We start from the raw sequence: 22727 nt of genomic DNA, 5'->3' as shown, positions 1-22727 counted from the left end.
CCTTTTAAATATTCTTTTATATTGTTGAACATTGTTAATGAAAACGGGGTCTTTGTTGTATTTCAGTCCCTCGTGCAGTTGTCTTTTTTTTTCTTCTTTTTTTTTCACTGGATATTTTTATTCCAGCAGTGATCCAATTTATCTTGTTAGACACTTTTGTCTAGCACACTCTCAGTGGAAGTTTTGATTAAATACATGTAAAAGATTTTCAAAAAATATGTTAACATGTAGAGAGTTTGGAATCTCCTTGGACTTGCTGCATAACAAAGGTGTTTTGATTTTTATTTCCATTTTCTTCTTTCTTTGTAAACAGATTACCTGATGATAAATGCTAAGGAATCATAACCACTAATGATGACTCTAGGCTGAAAAATACAACAAAAATAATTTCTTTACAGTGCAGTCACTGTGTTCCCCTCGGGCAGTACACCTAGTCTATGTATGAATGACAAATGTAATATGTTTCTGCAAACTAATCTACTTTCCTTGGTAGCTCTTTTCCATTGGAAAAATACAGTTCTGATAAGCAACCAGTTTATATAGGTACGCTATTAATTTCTAATGTAGGAAAAAATGGAATCTATATAATAATACAATGATCAACCCATTTATAGAATTTTAATACAGACAATACTGCAGTGTACTTTATAGAGTGTCACCAAGTAGTCTAAAACAGTTCATTATACATGAGAGGAACAGCTCACAGAACACTTAAAACTATGAGTGTTAACATTCATTCATTCATTTATTTTCATTATAAGCATCACAATATTGTGTAGTTTTAACTGTTGAATTGGCTGCTGTCAGGCTATTGCTTAAAGGTTCATTTACGTGGGCTGTAAAAATTGCAGAATGCTGACAATATTGTGTGGCACTGTTGCAGCCAGACAAATTGCATCCACATTTATAGCAACATTATCAGCTGTTTTGCCAGGCATTGTTTCTGGCAATATGTTTCTGGACCAGAAGTGTTACACCAGGCTATACTATTGCCACAAAATAGGCCAAAGTGAGCTAGTGGAAGTAAGTGGAACTCTTCAGCTTTTACAATGGTATAAGGAAAAGGATACATTGCTACTCACTGTAAAGATGACACATTGAGTTGCACACAGACAGGATGAATAGACTTTTACACATTTAGCTTTCAGCCAAAGCCTTCTTCAAAAAAGAAATCTCACACACATTCATTCACACAAGTAAGCACACTTCACACGCACGACTGCCACTTCTGGCACCTTGGACTGGAATGCAATTATCACGCGAATGAAAGCAGCAAATTGGAGAGGGCAGGAAAGGGAAAAGGAAAGGGAAAGGGGTACTGGGAGCATTGGCAGAAGGTGACACACCTGAGCATAAGGGGACAGAGGGACAGAAACAGTTTGGTGGAGGGTGTGGAGTCAGTAGGCTACCGTAGGTTGAGGCCAGGATAATTTTGGGAGCAGAGAATGTGTTGTGAGAACTACTTCCATCTGTGCATTTCAGGAAAGCTGGTGGTGTAGGAGAGGATCCAGATGGCCTGGGTTGTGAAGCAGTGATTGAAATCAAGCATAGTATGTTCAGCTGGATGTTGTGCCACAGGCTGGTCTACTTTGCATTTGGTTAATTCGGCAGTAGCCACTTGTCCTAGTGCACAGCTAGTTGGCAGTCATACCAATATAAATAATGTGCAATGCTTGTAGGAGAACTGTTATATGACATGCTGCTTCCATAGGTGGACCAGCCTCTGATGAGGTGGAATGAGCCTGTGACAGGACTGGAATAGGAAGTGCTGGGTGTGTGGATTGGGCAGGTCTTGCACCTGGGTCTTCCCTAGGGATATGATCCCTAAGGGGAGGGCTTGAGATTGGAAGTGGCCTAGGGATGGAGTAGGAAGTTCTGGAGGTCGTGTAGGTGATGGAACATCACTTTAGGAGGGGTGAGAAGGGTTTTGAGTAGGATATCCCTCATTTCAGGGTGTGATGATAAGTAATTAAAGTCCTAACAAAGGATGCGTTTCAGTTGTTCCAGTCAGTGGTGGTACTGGCTGACAAAGGGGACACTCCTGTGTAGATTGTTCTTGGGGTTGGTGGGAGAATTGGGAGTGTGTAGAGAAATCACACAGGAGATCTGTTTGTGGACTAGGTTTCACATCAGACAAGGGAGAAAGATACAAAGAACAAAAGAAATTGTGTTTTTGGAAGTGTCTTTTTTTAAGGAAGCCAGATGCTTCAGAAAATTTAACTTGTGAGCTGATCTTGCGTACATAACTTTTCCAGAATTGTACCAGGATGTCGAAATGTAATGGCTAGTGTCTCATAGAAACAATTGCATGGAGAACTACTAAAACTGATTCAAGTCAAAGTGTACACAAGTTACAAAGTAATGGTTAATCATCCTTGGGTTTTTAGTTACTAGTGATCTGTTCTGAAATTTAATATACCTCTTTAAAGCACACTGTGTATTAGTAAACCTTTTGGTACCACAAGTAAGCAGTGATTTTGTAGGAGAACTGAAGGTTTCATTAAGGTAAGTTTGAAATGAGAATATAATTTTTATTTATATTTTATTTTTGTTCATCAGCACACACTACTGTTTACACTACCAGTTTCTGTGTCAGGGCCATCTAAAATAGTATGAAACTCATGTGGATGAGGAGCAACATCCATTTTCACTTTTCCTGTGCAACTTTTTTGCTTTGCATTTGGCCTAAGTTTGAAGATTTTGGAATTTTTTCTGTACTGCATCAAGCGTTAGTTTGAGTTCATCGGCAACAGCTTGCCACCTTTACTTTTTCAGATTGATGTCTTTGTATTCACTACTTTCGATTTCTCGTTGCTCTGGTCATAGAAGCTTGACATTTATGAAATTTATAGGACTCATGTTTATCCACTTCTCTCCATTGCCGTTGAAATATGGTATCCCGGACGAGACACAAGTTGAAAATATGGTCACTATTTTTTATTTACTTAAGTTTGGCATATTTCATGACAGTACCTTTTCCGTTAGATGTATACAAGGCGATATTAGTCTTGGCTTCAGTTGTCTAATGAAGTATGATTCCACAATGCGTCTTTGTCGGCTGTAGAAATGACCTGGTTCAACGTGTTTGCCTCAATTTTGGTGCTTCAAATACCATTTCTTCGAATGTAGTTTCTTCTTATAGTTTATATAAAAAATAGTAACATAATTCAAAATTATTTATGACGGCGACCTGCACATTCTTCTTCCGTCAACACACACCAAGAGTTCACTGCCGACTGACTATAGTCAAAGACGACTCCAACGTCAAAGATATTTTACACAACACACAAACTTCCACTTGTAATCAGTCTCTTTGCTATTCGTCGACACATTTACTAATAGTAATCAATATGCTTTCACTCTCAAAAATATAAGTAAATTAACATATAATAAGGCAAATTATAATAAAAATTCTGACAAAAAATGTAAGTAAACATTTACAATTTGGTATCGACAAATCCTGTAGAAAATAACCCATCTCCCAGATCCATTACAACTGCTCCCCAGGGCTTTTGTTGTTATGGACATATACAACAAAATCCCGACCACTCTCAGTAATGGATCTGTATTACACAATTAGTACATTAATGATGCAGTCTGATAACCTCTTCCAAATTTGGACTCTTTGAATCTGTGGACTTGTTACTGGCTGTTGTTGTAATGATCCTTCCCCATCAATCTCATACACAACAAATTCAAGTAAAGAAATTATTTGACATGACAAATGTACGTGGTATAAAACATACATGAGAAATATTCTAACATACAGCATACAGATTGAAAATAATAGAAAGGTAAACCTCATTTCCTAGAATAAGATTTAAATTTTTTTTTAATTAATGTTAATTTCATTATGCTTACATGTTGTAGAGTAAAAATGATACTGGACATATATAGTGTAGTGTTTTATATATATATATATATATATATATTTTCCATATATATATAATGATGTGACTTACCAAACGAAAGCGCTGGCACGTTGATAGACACACAAACATACACACAAAATGTGTGTATGTTTGTGTGTCTATCGACGTGCCAGTGCTTTCGTTTGGTAAGTCACATCATCTTTGTTTTTAGATATATTTTTTCCCACGTGGAATGTTGACCTCTATTATATATATATCTAAAAACAAAGATGATGTGACTTACCAAATGAAAGTGCTGGCAGGTCGACAGACACACAAACAAACACAAACATACACACAAAATTCAAGCTTTCGCAACAAACTGTTGCCTCATCAGGAAAGAGGAAAGGAGAGGGAAAGACGAAAGGATGTGGGTTTTAAGGGAGAGGGTAAGGAGTCATTCCAATCCCGGGAGCGGAAAGACTTACCTTAGGGGGAAAAAAGGACGGGTATACACTCGCGCACACACACACACATATCCATCCACACATATACAGACACAAGCAGACATATTTAAAGACAAAGAGTTTGGGCAGAGATGTCAGTCGAGGCAGAAGTGCAGAGGCAAAGATGTTGTTGAATGACAGGTGAGGTATGAGTGGCGGCAACTTGAAATTAGCGGAGATTGAGGCCTGGTGGATAACGGGAAGAGAGGATATATTGAAGAGCAAGTTCCCATCTCCGGAGTTCGGATAGGTTGGTGTTAGTGGGAAGTATCCAGATAACCCGGACGGTGTAACACTGTGCCAAGATGTGCTGGCCGTGCACCAAGGCATGTTTAGCCACAGGGTGATCCTCATTACCAACAAACACTGTCTGCCTGCGTCCATTCGTGCGACTGGACAGTTTGTTGCTGGTCATTCCCACATAGAATGCGTCACAGTGTAGGCAGGTCAGTTGGTAGATCACGTGGGTGCTTTCACACGTGGCTCTGCCTTTGATCGTGTACACCTTCCGGGTTACAGGACTGGAGTAGGTGGTGGTGGGAGGGTGCATGGGACAGGTTTTACACCGGGGGCGGTTACAAGGGTAGGAGCCAAGAGGGTAGGGAAGGTGGTTTGGGGATTTCATAGGGATGAACTAAGAGGTTACGAAGGTTAGGTGGACGGCGGAAAGACACTCTTGGTGGAGTGGGGAGGATTTCGTGAAGAATGGATCTCATTTCAGGGCAGGATTTGAGGAAGTCGTATCCCTGCTGGAGAGCTACATTCAGAATCTGATCCAGTCCCGGAAAGTATACTGTCACAAGTGGCGCACTTTTGTGGTTCTTCTGTGGGAGGTTCTGGGTTTGAGAGGATGAGGAAGTGGCTCTGGTTATTTGCTTCTGTACCAGGTCGGGAGGGTAGTTGCGGGATGCGAAAGCTGTTGTCGGGTTGTTGGTGTAATGCTTCAGGGATTCCGGACTGGAGCAGATTCGTTTGCCATGAAGACCTAGGCTGTAGGGAAGGGACCGTTTGATGTGGAATGGGTGGCAGCTGTCGTAATGGAGGTACTGTTGCTTGTTGGTGGGTTTGATTGGACGGACGTGTGAAGCTGGCAATTGGACAGGTGGAGATCAACATCAAGGAAAGTGGCATGGGATTTGGAGTAGGACCAGGTGAATCTGATGGAACCAAAGGAGTTGAGGTTGGAGAGGAAATTCTGGAGTTGTTCTTCACTGTGAGTCCAGATCATGAAGATGTAATCAATAAATCTGTACCAAACTTTGGGTTGGCAGGCCTGGGTAACCAAGAAGGCTTCCTCTAAGCAACCCATGAATAGGTTGGCATACGAAGGGGCCATCCTGGTACCCATGGCTGTTCCCTTTAGTTGTTGGTATGTCTGGCCTTCAAAAGTGAAGAAGTTGTGGGTCAGGACGAAGCGGGCTAAGGTAATGAGGAAAGAGGTTTTAGGTAGGGTGGCAGGTGATCGGCGTGAAAGGAAGTGCTCCATCGCAGCGAGGCCCTGGACGTGCGGGATATTTGTGTATAAGGAAGTGGCATCAATGGTTGCAAGGATGGTTTCTGGGGGTAACGGATTGGGTAAGGATTCCAGGCGTTCGAGAAAGTGGTTGGTGTCTTTGATGAAGGATGGGAGACTGCACGTAATGGGTTGAAGGTGTTGATCTACATAGGCAGAGATACATTCTGTGGGGGCTTGGTAACCAGCTACAATGGGGCGGCCGGGATGATTGGGTTTGTGAATTTTAGGAAGAAGGTAGGGGTGCGGGGTGTCGGTGGGGTCAGGAGGTTGATGGAGTCAGGTGAAAGGTTTTGTAGGGGGCCTAAGGTTCTGAGGATTCCTTGAATACCATGTCACCCTCACAGCACCCCCACAATGACCCCATTAAATTTTATTTACATTCCCTCTGCAAACATGCCTTCACCCTTGCCAGATTACGCTCGCATATTTTATTTTCTCAGACTTGTCTGACATTTGGCATAACCCGCAAAAGCCTCACACTTAAATTTCCCATCTCTGGCTGCAACCCTTCTTTCCATCTGTCCCTATACTAGTTCCAAACTGAACAATCCATTGCCCTCACCCACCTAATCCTTCACTTACACATCAACTCAGCCAATGAACACACCCGTCAACTCCTATCCTTAATAAAAGTCCTTAATCTTTCCTCTCCCACATCAACACCGGCTATTCAGAGCATCCTCCTACAGGCCAACCGCAAATTAGAACAGCATGCCACCCTTCACCTCAAAAAACTATCCAATCTCTTGGTTTCCCACCTCCGGAAAGGCAACTCACTCACCCTTCACAACCTTTCCAGCAAACCTCAACCTCCTCTCATTGCACACAAACCCAGTCTCTCCCATCTACTCAGTCTCCCACTTCCAGCTCCACTCCCTCCAAAACCTCAAAATTCCAATCAACACATTCTGGCACCACAACACCCTAATTCAGTAGTTAACCTTTCCTCCAAACCTCTCTCCCAATCCGAAACCTCTGTCCTATCCAAAGGCCTCACCTTCAGCCCCACTCCCAGTTTCAACCAAACAGCCCTCGTCAAAGATTTACTGTTCTACACTCGTACTCTCTGCTGGAAGTATCACTTTGCCACGAAGAAAAATGATCCTAATCCTACCCCTAATGATCCAACTCCCCAAGACACTATCCAAATTGAACCCTGCCTGGAACAGTTCCGTCCTCCGTCACAGCGGGATCCACCTCCTCTTCCTCAAAATCACTCTCCAAACCTTCCAGGAATTTCTGACTTCCAGCCTTGCCTCTCAATCCTTCTTAAAAAACTTTAATCCTACTCCCAACATCACCACTGCTGAAGCCCAGGCTATCCGTGATCTGAAGGTTGACCAGTCCATCGTCATTCTTCCGGCGGACAAGGGTTCCACGACCGTGGTACTTGATCGTCGGGAGCATGTGGCTGAGGGACTGCGTCAGCTTTCAGACAACACCACATACAAAGTTTGCCAAGGTAATCCCATTCCTGATGTCCAGGCGGAGCTTCAAGGAATCCTCAGAACCTTAGGCTCCCTACAAAACCTTTCACCTCACTCCATCAACCTCCTGACCCCACCGACACCCCGCACCCCTACCTTCTTCCTAAAATTCACAAACCCAATCATCCCGGCCGCCCCATTGTAGCTGGTTACCAAGCCCCCACAGAATGTATCTCTGCCTATGTAGATCAACACCTTCAACCCATTACGTGCAGTCTCCCATCCTTCATCAAAGACACCAACCACTTTCTCGAACGCCTGGAATCCTTACCCAATCCGTTACCCCCAGAAACCATCCTTGTAACCATTGATGCCACTTTCTTATACACAAATATCCCGCACGTCTAGGGCCTCGCTGCGATGAAGCACTTCCTTTCACGCCGATCACCTGCCACCCTACCTAAAACCTCTTTCCTCATTACCTTAGCCAGCTTCGTCCTGACCCACAACTTCTTCACTTTTGAAGGCCAGACATACCAACAACTAAAGGGAACAGCCATGGGTACCAGGATGGCCCCTTCGTATGCCAACCTATTCATGGGTCGCTTAGAGGAAGCCTTCTTCGTTACCCAGGCCTGCCAACCCAAAGTTTGGTACAGATTTATTGATGACATCTTCATGATCTGGACTCACAGTGAAGAACAACTCCAGAATTTCCTCTCCAACCTCAACTCCTTTGGTTCCATCAGATTCACCTGGTCCTATTCCAAATCCCATGCCACTTTTCTTGATGTTGACCTCCACCTGTCCAATGGCCAGCTTCACACGTCCGTCCACATCAAACCCACCAACAAGCAACAGTACCTCCATTACGACAGCTGCCACCCATTCCACATCAAACGGTCCCTTCCCTACAGCCTAGGTCTTCGTGGCAAACGAATCTGCTCCAGTCCGAAATCCCTGAAGCATTACACCAACAACCTGACAACAGCTTTCGCATCCCGCAACTACCCTCCCGACCTGGTACAGAAGCAAATAACCAGAGCCTCTTCCTCATCCTCTCAAACCCAGAACCTCCCACAGAAGAACCACAAAAGTGCGCCACTTGTGACGGGATACTTTCCGGGACTGGATCAGATTCTGAATGTAGCTCTCCAGCAGGGATACGACTTCCTCAAATCCTGCCCTGAAATGAGATCCATCCTTCACAAAATCCTCCCCACTCCACCAAGAGTGTCATTCCGCCGTCCACCTAACCTTCGTAACCTCTTAGTTCATCCCTATGAAATCCCCAAACCACCTTCCCTACCCTCTGGCTCCTACCCTTGTAACCGCCCCCGGTGTAAAACCTGTCCCATGCACCCTCCCACCACCACCTACTCCAGTCCTGTAACCCGGAAGGTGTACACGATCAAAGGCAGAGCCACGTGTGAAAGCACCCACGTGATCTACCAACTGACCTGCCTACACTGTGACGCATTCTATGTGGGAATGACCAGCAACAAACTGTCCATTCGCACGAATGGACGCAGGCAGACAGTGTTTGTTGGTAATGAGGATCACCCTGTGGCTAAACATGCCTTGGTGCACGGCCAGCACATCTTGGCACAGTGTTACACCGTCCGGGTTATCTGGATACTTCCCACTAACACCAACCTATCCGAACTCCGGAGATGGGAACTTGCTCTTCAATATATCCTCTCTTCCCGTTATCCACCAGGCCTCAATCTCCGCTAATTTCAAGTTGCCGCCACTCATACCTCACCTGTCATTCAACAACATCTTTGCCTCTGCACTTCTGCCTCAACTGACATCTCTGCCCAAACTCTTTGTCTTTAAATATGTCTGCTTGTGTCTGTATATGTGTGGATGGATATGTGTGTGTGTGCGCGCGAGTGTATACCCGTCTTTTTTTCCCCCTAAGGTAAGTCTTTCCGCTCCCGGGATTGGAATGACTCCTTACCCTCTCGCTTAAAACCCACATCCTTTCGTCTTTCCCTCTCCTTTCCTCTTTCCTGATGAGGCAACAGTTTGTTGCGAAAGCTTGAATTTTGTGTGTATGTTTGTGTTTGTTTGTGTGTCTGTCGACCTGCCAGCACTTTCATTTGGTAAGTCACATCATCTTTGTTTTTAGATATATTTTTCCTACGTGGAATGTTACCCTCTATTATAACTATATATATATATATATATATATATATATATATATATATATATATATATATATATATATATATATATATATATATTACTTCTGATTTTTTTAATAGTATTTTTTTTACTCATGTTTTTTTTCTTTTGTATATTTTTTTTGCTTATGATTTTTTATTTATATTTTTTTACTCATGTTTTTTGTTTTGTATATTTTTTTCCTTATGATTTTCTTTCTTAATTTTTTTACTCGTGTTTTTTTGTTTTGTATATTTTTTTTGCTTATGATTTTCTTCTTTTAGTACAGCTAAAGATACATCAGTATTATCTAAATTTTTTGCAATTATTTATGTACACTTGCCTCTCTTCTACAATATTACTACAAGTCACATTCGTGTGAAGAGTACTTTCGCTCCCCACAACATCAGTATAAACAACAATAAATTGCTCATGTATCATGAGGCTTTATCTAAAATTGGTTTTGAAACTTATACCTTTGCATGCATGTCCTCACATGCATGCCTTCATCCACAGGGAAGACTTAGTTTCCAAAAATTAGAAAAATTCAGAAATGCTCACTATGGAGACTTTTTTTTTGTTGTAAAAAAGTAAAAATAAATCTTGCTCTCATTTTTTGTTACAACAATGTTTTTTCATCAGATTCAATTAACATATGGCTTCAAATTATTAATTTATACATGCAAATATACATATTTGGTTATACAGGTAGTTTTGTTCTAACAAGCATATTCCAGTGGAGGACTTTTGTTTTAGATGATAATAGGTTATTTAAATTTTGAAATTATGATTTCTGTTTATACAGTTCTGCTCCACCATCTTTTTTCGAAACTACTACTAGAGGATTATTATATGCACTGATACTCCTTTCTATTATATTACATCGTTCCATCTTTTTCAGCTCTTTCTCAACAGCATGTCTTTTTGATATTGCAATACTGTATGGTTGTATGAAAAACGGTTCATGAGGTTTTACCTGAAGCTCACACTGATAACCCTTTACCCTACCAGGTATGTCACACAGCAGATTTTCTAACTGTTGTTTTTGCTCCCCAGATAAATTTTGTGTTTCTGAAATTTTCAAATTTACTAAATTCCCAAATTCAACTTCATCAGTATCAAGTCTATGAGTTTCAATATTCTCCAATCTATTTTCTTTTGGTAAATTGATACTGTTAAAATTTCCATTACTCTGATCACCAAGGGTGTTCACAAAATTTGTCTGAATGTATTCCCTTTCACTAGTTTCTATCAAAATTTTTCTTCCAACCCAATCAAATGCTGTATTTACTTTTACTATCCAATTCATACCCAAAAGAAAATCCTCATTAAATTCCTGAATTACAAAACATCCATGTGTGAACAACTTGCCTTCAATTAAAGATGTCACTAAAGCCTGGCTTTTTACTAATTTACTGCTCTTCCCAGTAGCACCTTTTATCTTTACCCCAACAACTGGCATTTCAACAAAATCTTTCCCCACTTTCAATTTCTTGCTTAACCTTTCAGATATTCCCGAGATCTCACTTCCTGTATCAATTAAACATTTACCAATCCGATGACCCAATTTGAACTTTTATATAAGGACTGCAAAATTGATCACTTCTCTCAGAACCTGTATCCTCATGTAATAAATCACTTTCAATTTCCCCAAACCTATACTTATCAGAATCATATGGTATATCATTACATGCATTATTTGTCACAGTTAAAAAATTTGCACAAGATACAAAATTGTCATTAGTACTCTCTATTATCTCAAATAGCCAAGAATTTTCATCCAAATCGCATTGTATACTATTGAAGTACTTATCCTTCAGCTTTTCAAAAATAAAATATCTTTTTCCACCACTCAGGACATACAGTTTCACATACATTAATAAGCATCTTTCTAAAGTTCTTGTCAAAAGAAATAGTTTCACTGTTCAGCCATAGATTCATAAGAAATGTGTGTGTGTCATTAGTATCTGTCAAAGTTTCACTTAGGCTGGAAGTTGTACATGTGTCATCGTTATTTGTATAGTCAGATTCTTTCCCAACAACATCAAAATTCACACTTTTACATACACCCTGCTTGCGAGCCTTATTCGTCCTGGTAACATCCCTGGGAATTTCTGTAATATTCCCACTATTTAATCCATTTTCAACCATGTGTATACCCAACTCCCTATTTAAACTAATGAAACACCTTTCCTCAACATTACCATCAATACCATTACCATCATTACAAACTTTATCATCAACATCATTATCAATACACATATTCAGGTCATACACATTCAAATTATCCCCTAAAATATTATTTCCCCTTTCTAAAGTTACCAGATCCCTTTCACCAATATTTTCATTCTCACAGCATGCATTCTCTCTTTCATTCACACACGTCTCTGAACTACTACAAATTACATCATCTGACAAAGTGTTGTTCTTTTCTGCCCAAGTGTAAAACTCTGTCAAATTAAATGAATCACAATTACTTTTATCTACTGTATGTTCTTGTTTACTGAAATTTTAAACTGTATCAATATCATCATTATTTTCCTCTTGAAATTTCTTCAATAAGTAACAACTAATGACCTCATGTGATAGCTTAGGTTTGGAACTGTCATGTTTGGGTTTATGATAGTCACATCCATTGGTCCTTTCATCATGCTCACCTTCTACCTCAACCTTGCGGACCTTCAAGGAGGGGTCTACTCGTTTTTTATTTCCTGAATTACAACTGGTTCCTGCTTGAACTGCTGATTGTGGTTCTGCCAATGTCTCTGATCAACATTTCTGTTCCCATTTCTATGCCAAACATTACCTGATTGTTGGTAGTTTCTATTGTACTGATCTCTAGCAAAATTTCTGTGATTTCGATCCCTAAAGTCTTCTCGATTTTGTTGATTATTTCCGCGAAAATGTTGTTCTTGTTTTGGATGAAAATTATGGTCCTTCTTTTGAAAATTGTTATATCCCCCTGAATTTTGACTGACACCATGATAATTGTTTTGTTCCCTTTTTTGAAAGTTGTCATTTCCCCAATTTTGACCATTACCTTTCTGAGTAAACCCACTGTGTGTTCTTGTTGTTACCCTATCCAACTTTTCAATATAATTGAGAAACTGCTCTAGATTACAATCAGGACAATGAACTAAACTCAACTGCATTGCTGATGGCAATCTTCTCTTTAAGGTATCAATTTTGATCAAGTCATCCAAAGGTTTTGTTAAATGAATAAGTTTTTGAAGTTCACTTTTGCAAAATTGTTTCATGCTCCCATCTGATTCTCTATAGTTTCTCCCATTCAAAAATTCACTTTTCATTCTAGTTTGTTTAAGATCATCCCAAAATTTTTCCAGAAATTTTGATTCAAATTCTGAAAAGGTCATCCCCAAAGTTACAATCTGGTTTGCCCAAGTCAAAGCTTCCCCTTCCAAGAATTTTTTCACAAATTTAATTTTCATATCATCTGGTGAGTGAGGTAAAAAACAATCCTTACAATACTCTATAAAATCAACGGGATGTAAGGGCCCATCTACCGAAAAGTGCTTCACTGGAATATTAGATACAACATTGCATGTGTTGACATTGTGATTTTTGCTTTGAAATTCAATGTCAAAACTTTCAATTTTTTCACTAAGTTCTTTGACATATTTTTTGATTTCTAAATCATTGCACTCTACTTTTTTTTCTAGAGTAACCAAACGATTGTCAGTTTCTTGTTGTACATTTTTTACTAAAACTTTTGTATTCTCATCCAAATTTTTAATTTCCCCTTTTATCTCATTAAAAATCAATTAAATTTCTTTCCCTATCTACCAGTAACTCATTTTTTACAGTATTAATTTCATCGCTCAATTTAGCATCAATTTCATTTACTTTTGCTTCCACAGATTCAATTTTTTCCTCAACACTGCCAACTCTGTTTGAAAGATCACCCACTTGGGTATTGACTGCTTGGACTTGCAACAGAATGTTATCAATTTTTTCATCCCAGTAAGTCTTATTGTCATCAACTGATTCTTTAATTTCTTTCGTGAAATTTACAAGAAAACTTTTTAAATCAAATTGATTGGTTCTTTCCGTTTCATTTGACCTGTCCTGATTTTCGAAGTCTATTAAATTACTGCTTATACTTTAGGCACAATATTCTCGAAAAACTCATAAGTCATTGTGAAAAAAAAAAAATTTATACACAACAATACAAAACAAGATAAAAATATTGTTGTAACAAAATACGAGGGTTTCGTGACTTATCTGGAACACTCTTCTACTGTTGCAAAACCACGTTTTCCATCCATGTGATTGTTGACCAAAATTCTTGAAATTACTTCTTCTGTCGAAAATTATATTTTTCGCCGAAACATTTCTTCTCCAAAACTTTTACTTCCCGATGAACACAAATACTGTAACACACATTCTGAAAAAACTGGTATTAACACACAAAAATTTTCTTCCTCGTAGCACTGTTGAAGATCTCGTGAACACAATATCCCGGCTACAGTCCCCAGTTGAAATATGGTATCCCGGGCGAGACACAAGTTGAAAATATGGCCACTATTTTTTATTTACTTAAGTTTGGCATATTTCGTGACAGTACCTTTTCCGTTAGATGTATACAAGGCGATATTAGTCTTGGCTTCAGTTGTCTAATGAAGTATGATTCTACAATGCATCTTTGTCGGCTGCAGAAATGACCTGGTTCAACGTGTTTTCCTCAATTTTGGTGCTTCAAATACCATTTCTTCGAATGTAGTTTCTTCTTATAGTTTATATAAAAAAATAGTAACACAATTCAAAATTATTTATGACGGCGAACTGCACATTCTTCTTCCGTCAACACACACCAAGAGTTCACTGCCGACTGACTATAGTCAAAGACGACTCCAGCATCAAAGATATTTTACAACACACAAGCTTCCACTTGTAATCAGTCTCTTTGCTATTCGTCGACACATTTACTAATAGTAATCAATATGCTTTCACTCTCAAAAATAACATATGATAAGGCAAATTATAATAAAAATTCTGACAAAAAATATAAGAAAACATTTACAATTTGGTATCGACAAATCCGGTAGAAAATAACACATCTCCCAGATCCATTACACCGTACATAAAAAAACTTAACAACAATGTATGGCTATCAAAATTGATGGTTATTTGTACATGTGCAAATTTTCAAACAAAAGCTAAATCATTGGTTCAGACATGGGACTGCAGTGCTCTTGATGAGAGAAGTAGGAAACAAAGGTGAGAGTGAGAGAGAAACATGTACAGATAAGGACAGAGGTAGAGATTCTCCTGCAGTGCGAAATATCCTCCACCCTTTGTGGATAACACTGGCAAGCCCTTGCCAGCATCTCTGCAACTACCTGCAACAGCTTGCAACATCAACAGTATTCCCCAGTCGTACCAGAAAATTGCTGTATATTGCAACCACGTTGCAGCAATGTTGAAGAAAATGCTATTTTGGCCAAATATTGCCACGTGAATGACACATGTAAAGGTGCTACTTTGAAAATAGCAGAAAATAGTAAAACAAGATGACTTCCAATCTGCAGCTTATCCTTTAGTTACTTCAGATAAATGGTAGGATGCTTTCATATTGCAAATTGTGAACAGTTTATGGCCATTTTTCATTTATCTGAGACAGTTTCCATCTGTAGTGACTTCACTGATGTTGAAATGTTGGCAAAAATACATTTAATGCACGCTATAGGAGCTTACTGCTTGCTTCAAGTCAATTCTCACTTACCACAAAATAAAAATGGTGTTTTTAGTCATGTTGTTAAGCAGTTTGTTGGCATTGGTCATCTAGTTTATAATGCTAATGTTCATGGTACTTTACTAAAATGCTTATTACTCGATTACCTTCGCTGTTCAGTCTGTGACAAGATGGGTTATTTAAAGAGGTATTCTGTTGGGAAACAATATAGCAGTGCATCAGGAAAGAAACAGTCACAAAAATTTTCAAAATATTGTAAAACCCTGCCAAATACTGAAAGAAGTACTGCTCTTGTTATGTAAAATGGTATTTTTTTTTACATGTACAATAATGGGTATTGTTTAGATAAGTTGCAGTCTGTTTTCACTCTGTTGTTTTGTTATTTAAATATTACTATTGTTTCAGGTGAAGTTGAAGAGTTTAAAAAGAAGTGGAATATCAAGCCTGAGTTGGACAACAAAATGACAAAAGATGGCATTGACTTTAAAAAGTTTTTTAGCTTCTGAATTTTTGTACATAATATGTATATGAATATAATTATGAATGAATATAGTCAAGAGTTGTGGAAACTTGATGAAAGAATTGTAATAATGTAAATATCATATCACAGTATTATTCTGTTGTACACTTCAATCAGTAAATTTAACAATCAGTAAATTTAATTTGCATGTCAATAAACCAAAACATTACTTGAAACCATAACAGATGGCTTTATTACGTGGTATTTTATGACATATCATTGACCCCTCATATTAAAAAACTAGGTAGGGTGGAGAGCTATGATTTTTATGGAAAGCAAATGATGGCTAGACCAGAAGCTCCTTCATGACATGGGGAGCTGGTTCGTGGAGCTGCTGTGTGAACCAAAAACTACCAGTTTACTGGTATTTTCTGGTATGTGCAGCAGCTCCGCGAGATGGCTCCAAAGATCAGCGAGGAGTTTCTGGTTTAAAGATAATCATTTGAATGGAAACCAAATAAATAAATAATTGTGATCTGGACTATTTCTGTTATCTGTACACATGCGTGTGTGTGTGTGTGTGTGTGTGTGTGTGTGTGTGTGTGTGTGTGTGTGTGCGCGCGCACACACATTGCATCTCCTCCTGAACCACTGGACCGATTTCATTCAAACTTGGTACACACAATCCTTACTGAGATAAGGAGATATGACACCATAAAGAACAAGATTAGTGAAAAACAGCCGCAATATGTGTGACGTTTAAATTTATTATTTCTTTACTACTAACTGTATTCACAACATATTTTGCTAGTAGTATCCAGTATGTGGCTGAATGTACCTAGCTGAATATATTATTGTATGACACATAATTCAAGAGATATGATGCCATAAACACTGAGATACATGAAAAAATACTGCATCATGAAGTTTTAATACATTTATTCTGTATTGCTAAGACACTACTACAGTTAAGTCAACTTAAGGAAATCCCTGACATCTATAGAGCTATGAAGAGGTGTTACCATAGTGTCATTTACAAAATTGCATTGTAGACATGTGAATCAGCTTCACCCAGTATAAAGACACTGCCCAGGATCATGTTTCTTAATTTGGATACTATCCTTATGCATTTGTACATTATGCATATTTCTGTGTACACTGTTTCATAATTTCAAAGGTGTTTTCATGAATATATGGAAATTAAATTTTTTTGATACTTCACTACAAACACAGTTAATTTTTTTGTTTCCATTACTAATAGAAAGCTGGCAAGATGAATACCTGGGTAATACTGGGTTTGTCAGCCAGTATCACTATAAAGCTCAAGACTATTTACACATATGCCATCTAAATTTAACTGAGTACATTAGTAAAAAAGCCAGTACTGCACCTCAGTTTTGTTCATCCATTGTTAGTAGCTGAATATTTACTTCAGTACAGAGGTATTTTTCAAAGGAAACCTTTACGTATCTGTGAATACCGAGTCCTATTTATAGCACCTAATTACTTGTCGTACACCTTTATTTCTATCCCTGAACCTAGACGTTCAGATAATTTATGAATGGCGAGTTGAGTTTTAGTTTCCTTTTGAATTGGTAGGGATTTCTGATTTCTTCTGCTGTCACATAGGAGCTTGGTGAATATCTTAATGTAAATTGAAGGGGATCACTGCTGTCATCAGTGTTGGGACATTACATGGGATCAATGGTGATGAGTGAAAATGTGTACCGGATCAGGACTTGAACCCTGGATCTCCTGCTTACAAGGCAGGTGCGTTACCAGTGCACCACCCAGGACACAATGTTATATCTTAATGTAAATTGAAGGGGATCACTGCTGTCATCAGTGTTGGGACATTACATGGGATCAATGGTGATGAGTGAAAATGTGTACCGGACCAGGACTTGAACCCTGGATCTCCTGCTTACAAGGCAGGTGCGTTAACCAGTGCACCACCCAGGACACAGTGTTATCGCAACTGCACGGACTATCTCAGCATGCCTCATATCCGATCCACATTCCCACCAATCGCCACCTATCTGCAGTCCCTGTCCATTTCTTATGTGTTTGCTATTCTTGAGATTCCCATATGAGGTTGGTTGTATTTATGCATCAACGCTGAAGAAGGTGGATCCGTTGCCCAGCTAGGCATACTAATTATATGAATGCATCCGAAAGGACAGACACTACGCATTCGTGTAATAGAGAATATTGTAATACCACTGTATCAAACAATGTAAAGTGCAGGATGGAATTATGACATTATAACAACAATATTTCCAGTGTTCTTTTCATTGTATCTGTCTGTGACTCAACTCTTTCTCTCTCGTTACTACCAGAGTTTGTAACTTCATTCAGAACCCTGGACAAGGAGGCGAAGTTTATGTGTGTCTTTTCTTGTGACTATGTATATCATATATCAGTTAAACCTTATTTTCATCATCAGCAACCAAAGCAGCATTAAGGAGTAATTGTATTGAGAAGTGAGTGCGAGAATTCAAAGATCCTTAAAAAGACTTCATCAAGATATACAGTTATCTGTTTTGTATAATATTCTTACTGCTTGCTTCTGCTGAATGAACATTTTATTTACTTTAGGTGCACTGCCACAGAAGACAAATCAATAAGACAATTGGGACTGAAAATATCAAAAATAAGACAATTGGGATTGAAAATATCAAAAATAAACCAACACTTCCTTTAAAGTCAATGCAATGAGAGATGCTCCTAAAGACCTAATGGCCTGAAGTGAACTTCTTGCTTTCTTTATCCTTGTGTTGATACATTTTAACTTTGTATATAGCTGGCCCCCAGTTAGATTTACATGCTGTGCTTCATTCTTTGTATGAGCATTAATGTCTACTTCTGGTGCTAGATAGTCATTACTGCTAGTGTGAAATAGCATAATATGAATATGTGAGATTAAGATGTAAACAGTTAGCTGTGAACCACGTGTAGGTGTAGTCAGCCATCATCTGAGGTGGTGTGTTATCAGCAAATCTGACTTTTCTAACTGCCCTTTAAATTCATTGGAAGATCATTTATGTAGCTTAGAAACAATAGTAACCCCATTGGCAATCCACATGGTGTGTTCCACCACACTGAGTTTATTTTCGTGCCTGAGACACAGTCTGCAAATGAGACCCTCCGCTTTTTGTCGTCAGGTGAGATTCTATCTATGCAACACGTACACCATTAGACACTGCAGTTTGGCAGAAAGAATTTTGTGATCTAACATAAAGCCTTGGTTAGGTTATAATATATATCAACAGGATGTTTTCTTCTTGTTCAGCCATGTTAGTACTTCATTTGCGATGTCTAGCATTGCTTTCTGTGCAGAGAATCCTTTACGAAAGCCAGACTGACTTATGGTGAACAACTCAAGTTAAAAATGCCAGCATTCTAACATAGGCCACTTTCTCAAACCCTTTTGAGAAGGCCGGAAGGAGTGATAAATATCTTGAAAGGGTTGGGTGCTGCAACAAATTCTTGGTCTACAAAATTACCAATTTTTGAAATTTCTTCTATTATCTTCAATTTTAAAATTTTGTTACATGATTGAGTAAAATGTGTCTTGAGCGACTTTAGGCCTATACTGAAAACTGAATGCTTTGCAGGAGCTTTCAGTATAATTTGCTGTTGACATTGTTCTCTTGTGGTACAGCACTGTGAGGCCCAGTTCACACAGAAAAGGCATGGCGCGGATGCCTGGCAGCAACAAGACAGGTACTTGTGGATGGGACATGAGCGGTCTCACTGAAGTGGTGCTGTCAGAGAGGTGTGGGACAGTTGTGCTATGAATGTGTCAGACTATGTTCTCTTCATAAGACAAAAGTGTTGATGCTCTGGATCTTTTGTAACTTGTAAATGTTGAGTAGCAAAGAAGATATTGGGTGCATCCATTATGATTGAAAAAAGGAAAGAAACTTGGCACATTAGAAAAAATGAAACAACGGAATGTTTCCAGCATTTTTACAGAATGTGTCAGAAGTGTTTCTATATTGTGTTAGATAAAGTGAACGAGAGTATTCAGAGAAAATCAATGACACTAGAATGTTTTGATCAAAATTCATGTTTTTCATATGATTTTCATTTGAACATAAACCTAAATATTGCTGATTTTGTGAGAAATTTTAAAAATATTAGGGCACTTTTGCAAAATTAATCATCTGTAAATGTTTGACTGCTGTAAGTCAGAAATTCCTCATTGCAGGGCATAGTTTCCTACCTTATGATAGAAATTTTGTCCTTATAGAGAGGAACAAAATAGCCTTTCACCCAGAAAACTGGATTCCAGTCATTGCCAACACAAAGGACAACAGATCCTTCTGTGCAAGATGGAACCAAAGGATTTCACGGCTCTTAGCACTTCATACCACTGGTTGCACATAGACTCATTCAAAATAACTTACAAAGGGAGGCCATGACGTTGGGATCACAGATTTACGTCAGATGTTGTACACCTTTAGTAGGCCATTAAAACAACATATTGTGCAAGTAGCAAGTTGCACTACTCTAGCTATTCTGAGAGAACTGCAAGAGAAGTTTACGTCTATTATGTAACTGATGTATCTGGGCATTCGGGCCGGACGTTAGAGATCATAGTGGTCAAGTGGTTAGTGTTCGAGCTTTGTAAGATGAACGTGTATGAACCAACAGTTCAACTCCTGCTCAGACTTAATTTTTAATACATATTTTTTCATCACTGGTCATATTATGTAATTTGTATGACATTTGAGAGGTAATGTAATTAAATGAACACGTCATGTATCTGCAAGGAGTTGTAGTGAATTTCGTATTACTTGATTACTTACTATTTTGATGTAAATTCAATTATTAGAACAAGAAAATGAAGAATTTTGTAGAGTTTTCCTGAAAATGTATGACTGTAGTGATTTGTGAAATCCCTTCTACATGCAATCAGGTAATATACCTGGAATACTTTGCACCTCGACACTTTGAATTGCAGAGACAGAGGCAGGCACCATTTGGCAGTTAACCTGCATAGCAGTGAGACATTGCTAATGTAGCAAGAATGAATGCTAGGTGCAAAATGTTTGAAAATCACAGAATTTACACTTGTACTTCAAAAATGAAGGTTTGAGCAGGAGTCGAACTGTCGCCTCATACACATTCATCTTAATGTAGCTTGAACACTAACTTCTTGACCACCATGAACTCTAACTTCCAGCACCTAAACACAGATCATCGGTTACATAACAGACATGTAAAACTTCTTGTGAAATTTTCTCAGAATTGCCCAAGTAGTGCACCTTACTACTTGCACTTATGTTATTTTGAGGGCCTACTAAAGGTATACAAAGTTTGAAGTAAATCAATGATCCCAACCTCATGACTTCCCCTTATGAGTATGTCTGGCTACACATTTCATCTGACAACCCTGCTACACTAAGGGGAAGGAAGAGTCATAACATCCAGTGATTGTGGATTTTTTAAAGTATTGCAAAGCAACCAAGAGGTACTGGGAAAAGAAATCTGCCACTAGATAATGTTACAGTTTTCCCTATCTTGTACGATGAAATTCTGCCAGTAGAAAGTGCCAAGAAGAATCCTTACTTGACATGTGACGTATATCCCAGCTGAAAAACAAAATTTCTATGAACGAGTACCAAGTGAATAGAAGATTTGCATGTCTGCATGGCAGAAACGATTGATTGAGGACAGAAAATGTAATGCTGACTGTATCTATTTAGTGTAACTGCAGCAGTAATAGTATTAAATTTTCCTCTGTCTTCTGTTGCTGCTGCTTGTGCAGATTTGTATTGCAATAAACATTGTGTGTTTTGACCTGTGTTCTCAAAATAAGGTTTGTATTTCTGCAATAAGAAACACAAGAAAACCAGAGTTCTTCAGCAGTACAATGTTGCAACTGCTCAGATTTAACATTGTTTGTCTAGGAAAATAAAAAAAAGTGCTGCTTTTTCAAAGATAGCATAAGTGTAGTCCGATTGCATTTCAGCAAATGCATTTTAATTCATTGAAAAACTGTAGAGATATCCTAATGGTAGTCTTACCAAGTAAGCACAAATTTTCATACTTCACAGGTGCCACTTAAAGCCAAAATAATTACAGCTTTTCAGATATTTGGGACCTTTTGCAATCACTTATGTGATAAAGTGAGTAAAGCATGTCTGACTGCAGGTATGGTTGTGTTTAGACTGCAAGAATTATATGTTGTTGTTGTTGTGGTCTTCAGTCCTGAGACTGGTTTGATGCAGCTCTCCATGCTACTCTCTCCTGTCCAAGCTTCTTCATCTCCCAGTACTTACTGCAACCTACATCCTTCTGAATCTGCTTTTTATATTTTAGTTAGCTATGATTAAGTTATGCTCTGTGCAAAATTCTACCAGACAGCTTCCTCTTTCATTTCTTTCCCCCAATCCATATTCACCTACTATGTTTCCTTCTATCCCTTTTCCTACTCTCGAATTCCAGTCACCCATGACTATTAAATTTTCGTCTCCCTTCACTACCTGAATAATTTCTTTTATCTCATCATACATTTCATCAATTTCTTCATCATCTGCAAAGCTAGTTGGCATATAAACTTGTACTACTGTGGTAGGTGTGGGCTTCGTGTCTATCTTGGCCACAATAATGCGTTCACTATGCTGCTTGTAGTAGCTTACCCGCACTCCTATTTTTTTATTCATTATTAAACCTACTCCTGCATTACCCCTAATTGATTTTGTATTTATAACCCTGTATTCACCTGACCAAAAGTCTTGTTCCTCCTGCCAGCGAACTTCACTAATTCCCACTATATCTAACTTTAACCTATCCATTTCCCTTTTTAAATTTTCTAACCTACCTGCCCGATTAAGGGTTCTGACATTCCACGCTCCGATTCGTAGAATGTCAGTTTTCTTTCTCCTGATAACGACTTGAGTAGTCCCCGCCCGGAGATCCGAATGGGGGACTATTTTACCTCCAGGATATTTTACCCAAGAGGACGCCATCATCATTTAACCATACAGTAAAGCTGCATGCCCTCGGGAAAAATTACGGCTGTAGTTTCCCCTTGCTTTCAGCTGTTCGCATTACCAGCACAGCAAGGCCGAAAC

General features: G+C 38.8%; 1 protein-coding gene across 1 annotated transcript in view; it reads left to right on the top strand.

Annotated features, from left to right (window-relative positions):
- LOC126457334 (HCLS1-associated protein X-1) overlaps positions 1–15884 on the top strand; it is an 85456-nt gene extending 69572 nt beyond the window's left edge. The window contains exon 7 of the mRNA XM_050093544.1: positions 15588–15884. Coding sequence (XP_049949501.1) covers positions 15588–15688 — 101 coding nt within the window. The 3' untranslated portion in view covers positions 15689–15884. The remainder of the gene's footprint in view (positions 1–15587) is intronic.
- The last annotated feature ends 6843 nt before the right edge of the window (positions 15885–22727 follow it).

Source organism: Schistocerca serialis, chromosome 2 (genome assembly GCF_023864345.2).
Source record: "Schistocerca serialis cubense isolate TAMUIC-IGC-003099 chromosome 2, iqSchSeri2.2, whole genome shotgun sequence".
NCBI classification, from domain to species: Eukaryota; Metazoa; Arthropoda; class Insecta; order Orthoptera; family Acrididae; genus Schistocerca; species Schistocerca serialis.
The sequence above is the reverse complement of the archived record's forward strand: the minus strand, read 5'-3'. Positions and strand labels throughout refer to the sequence as shown.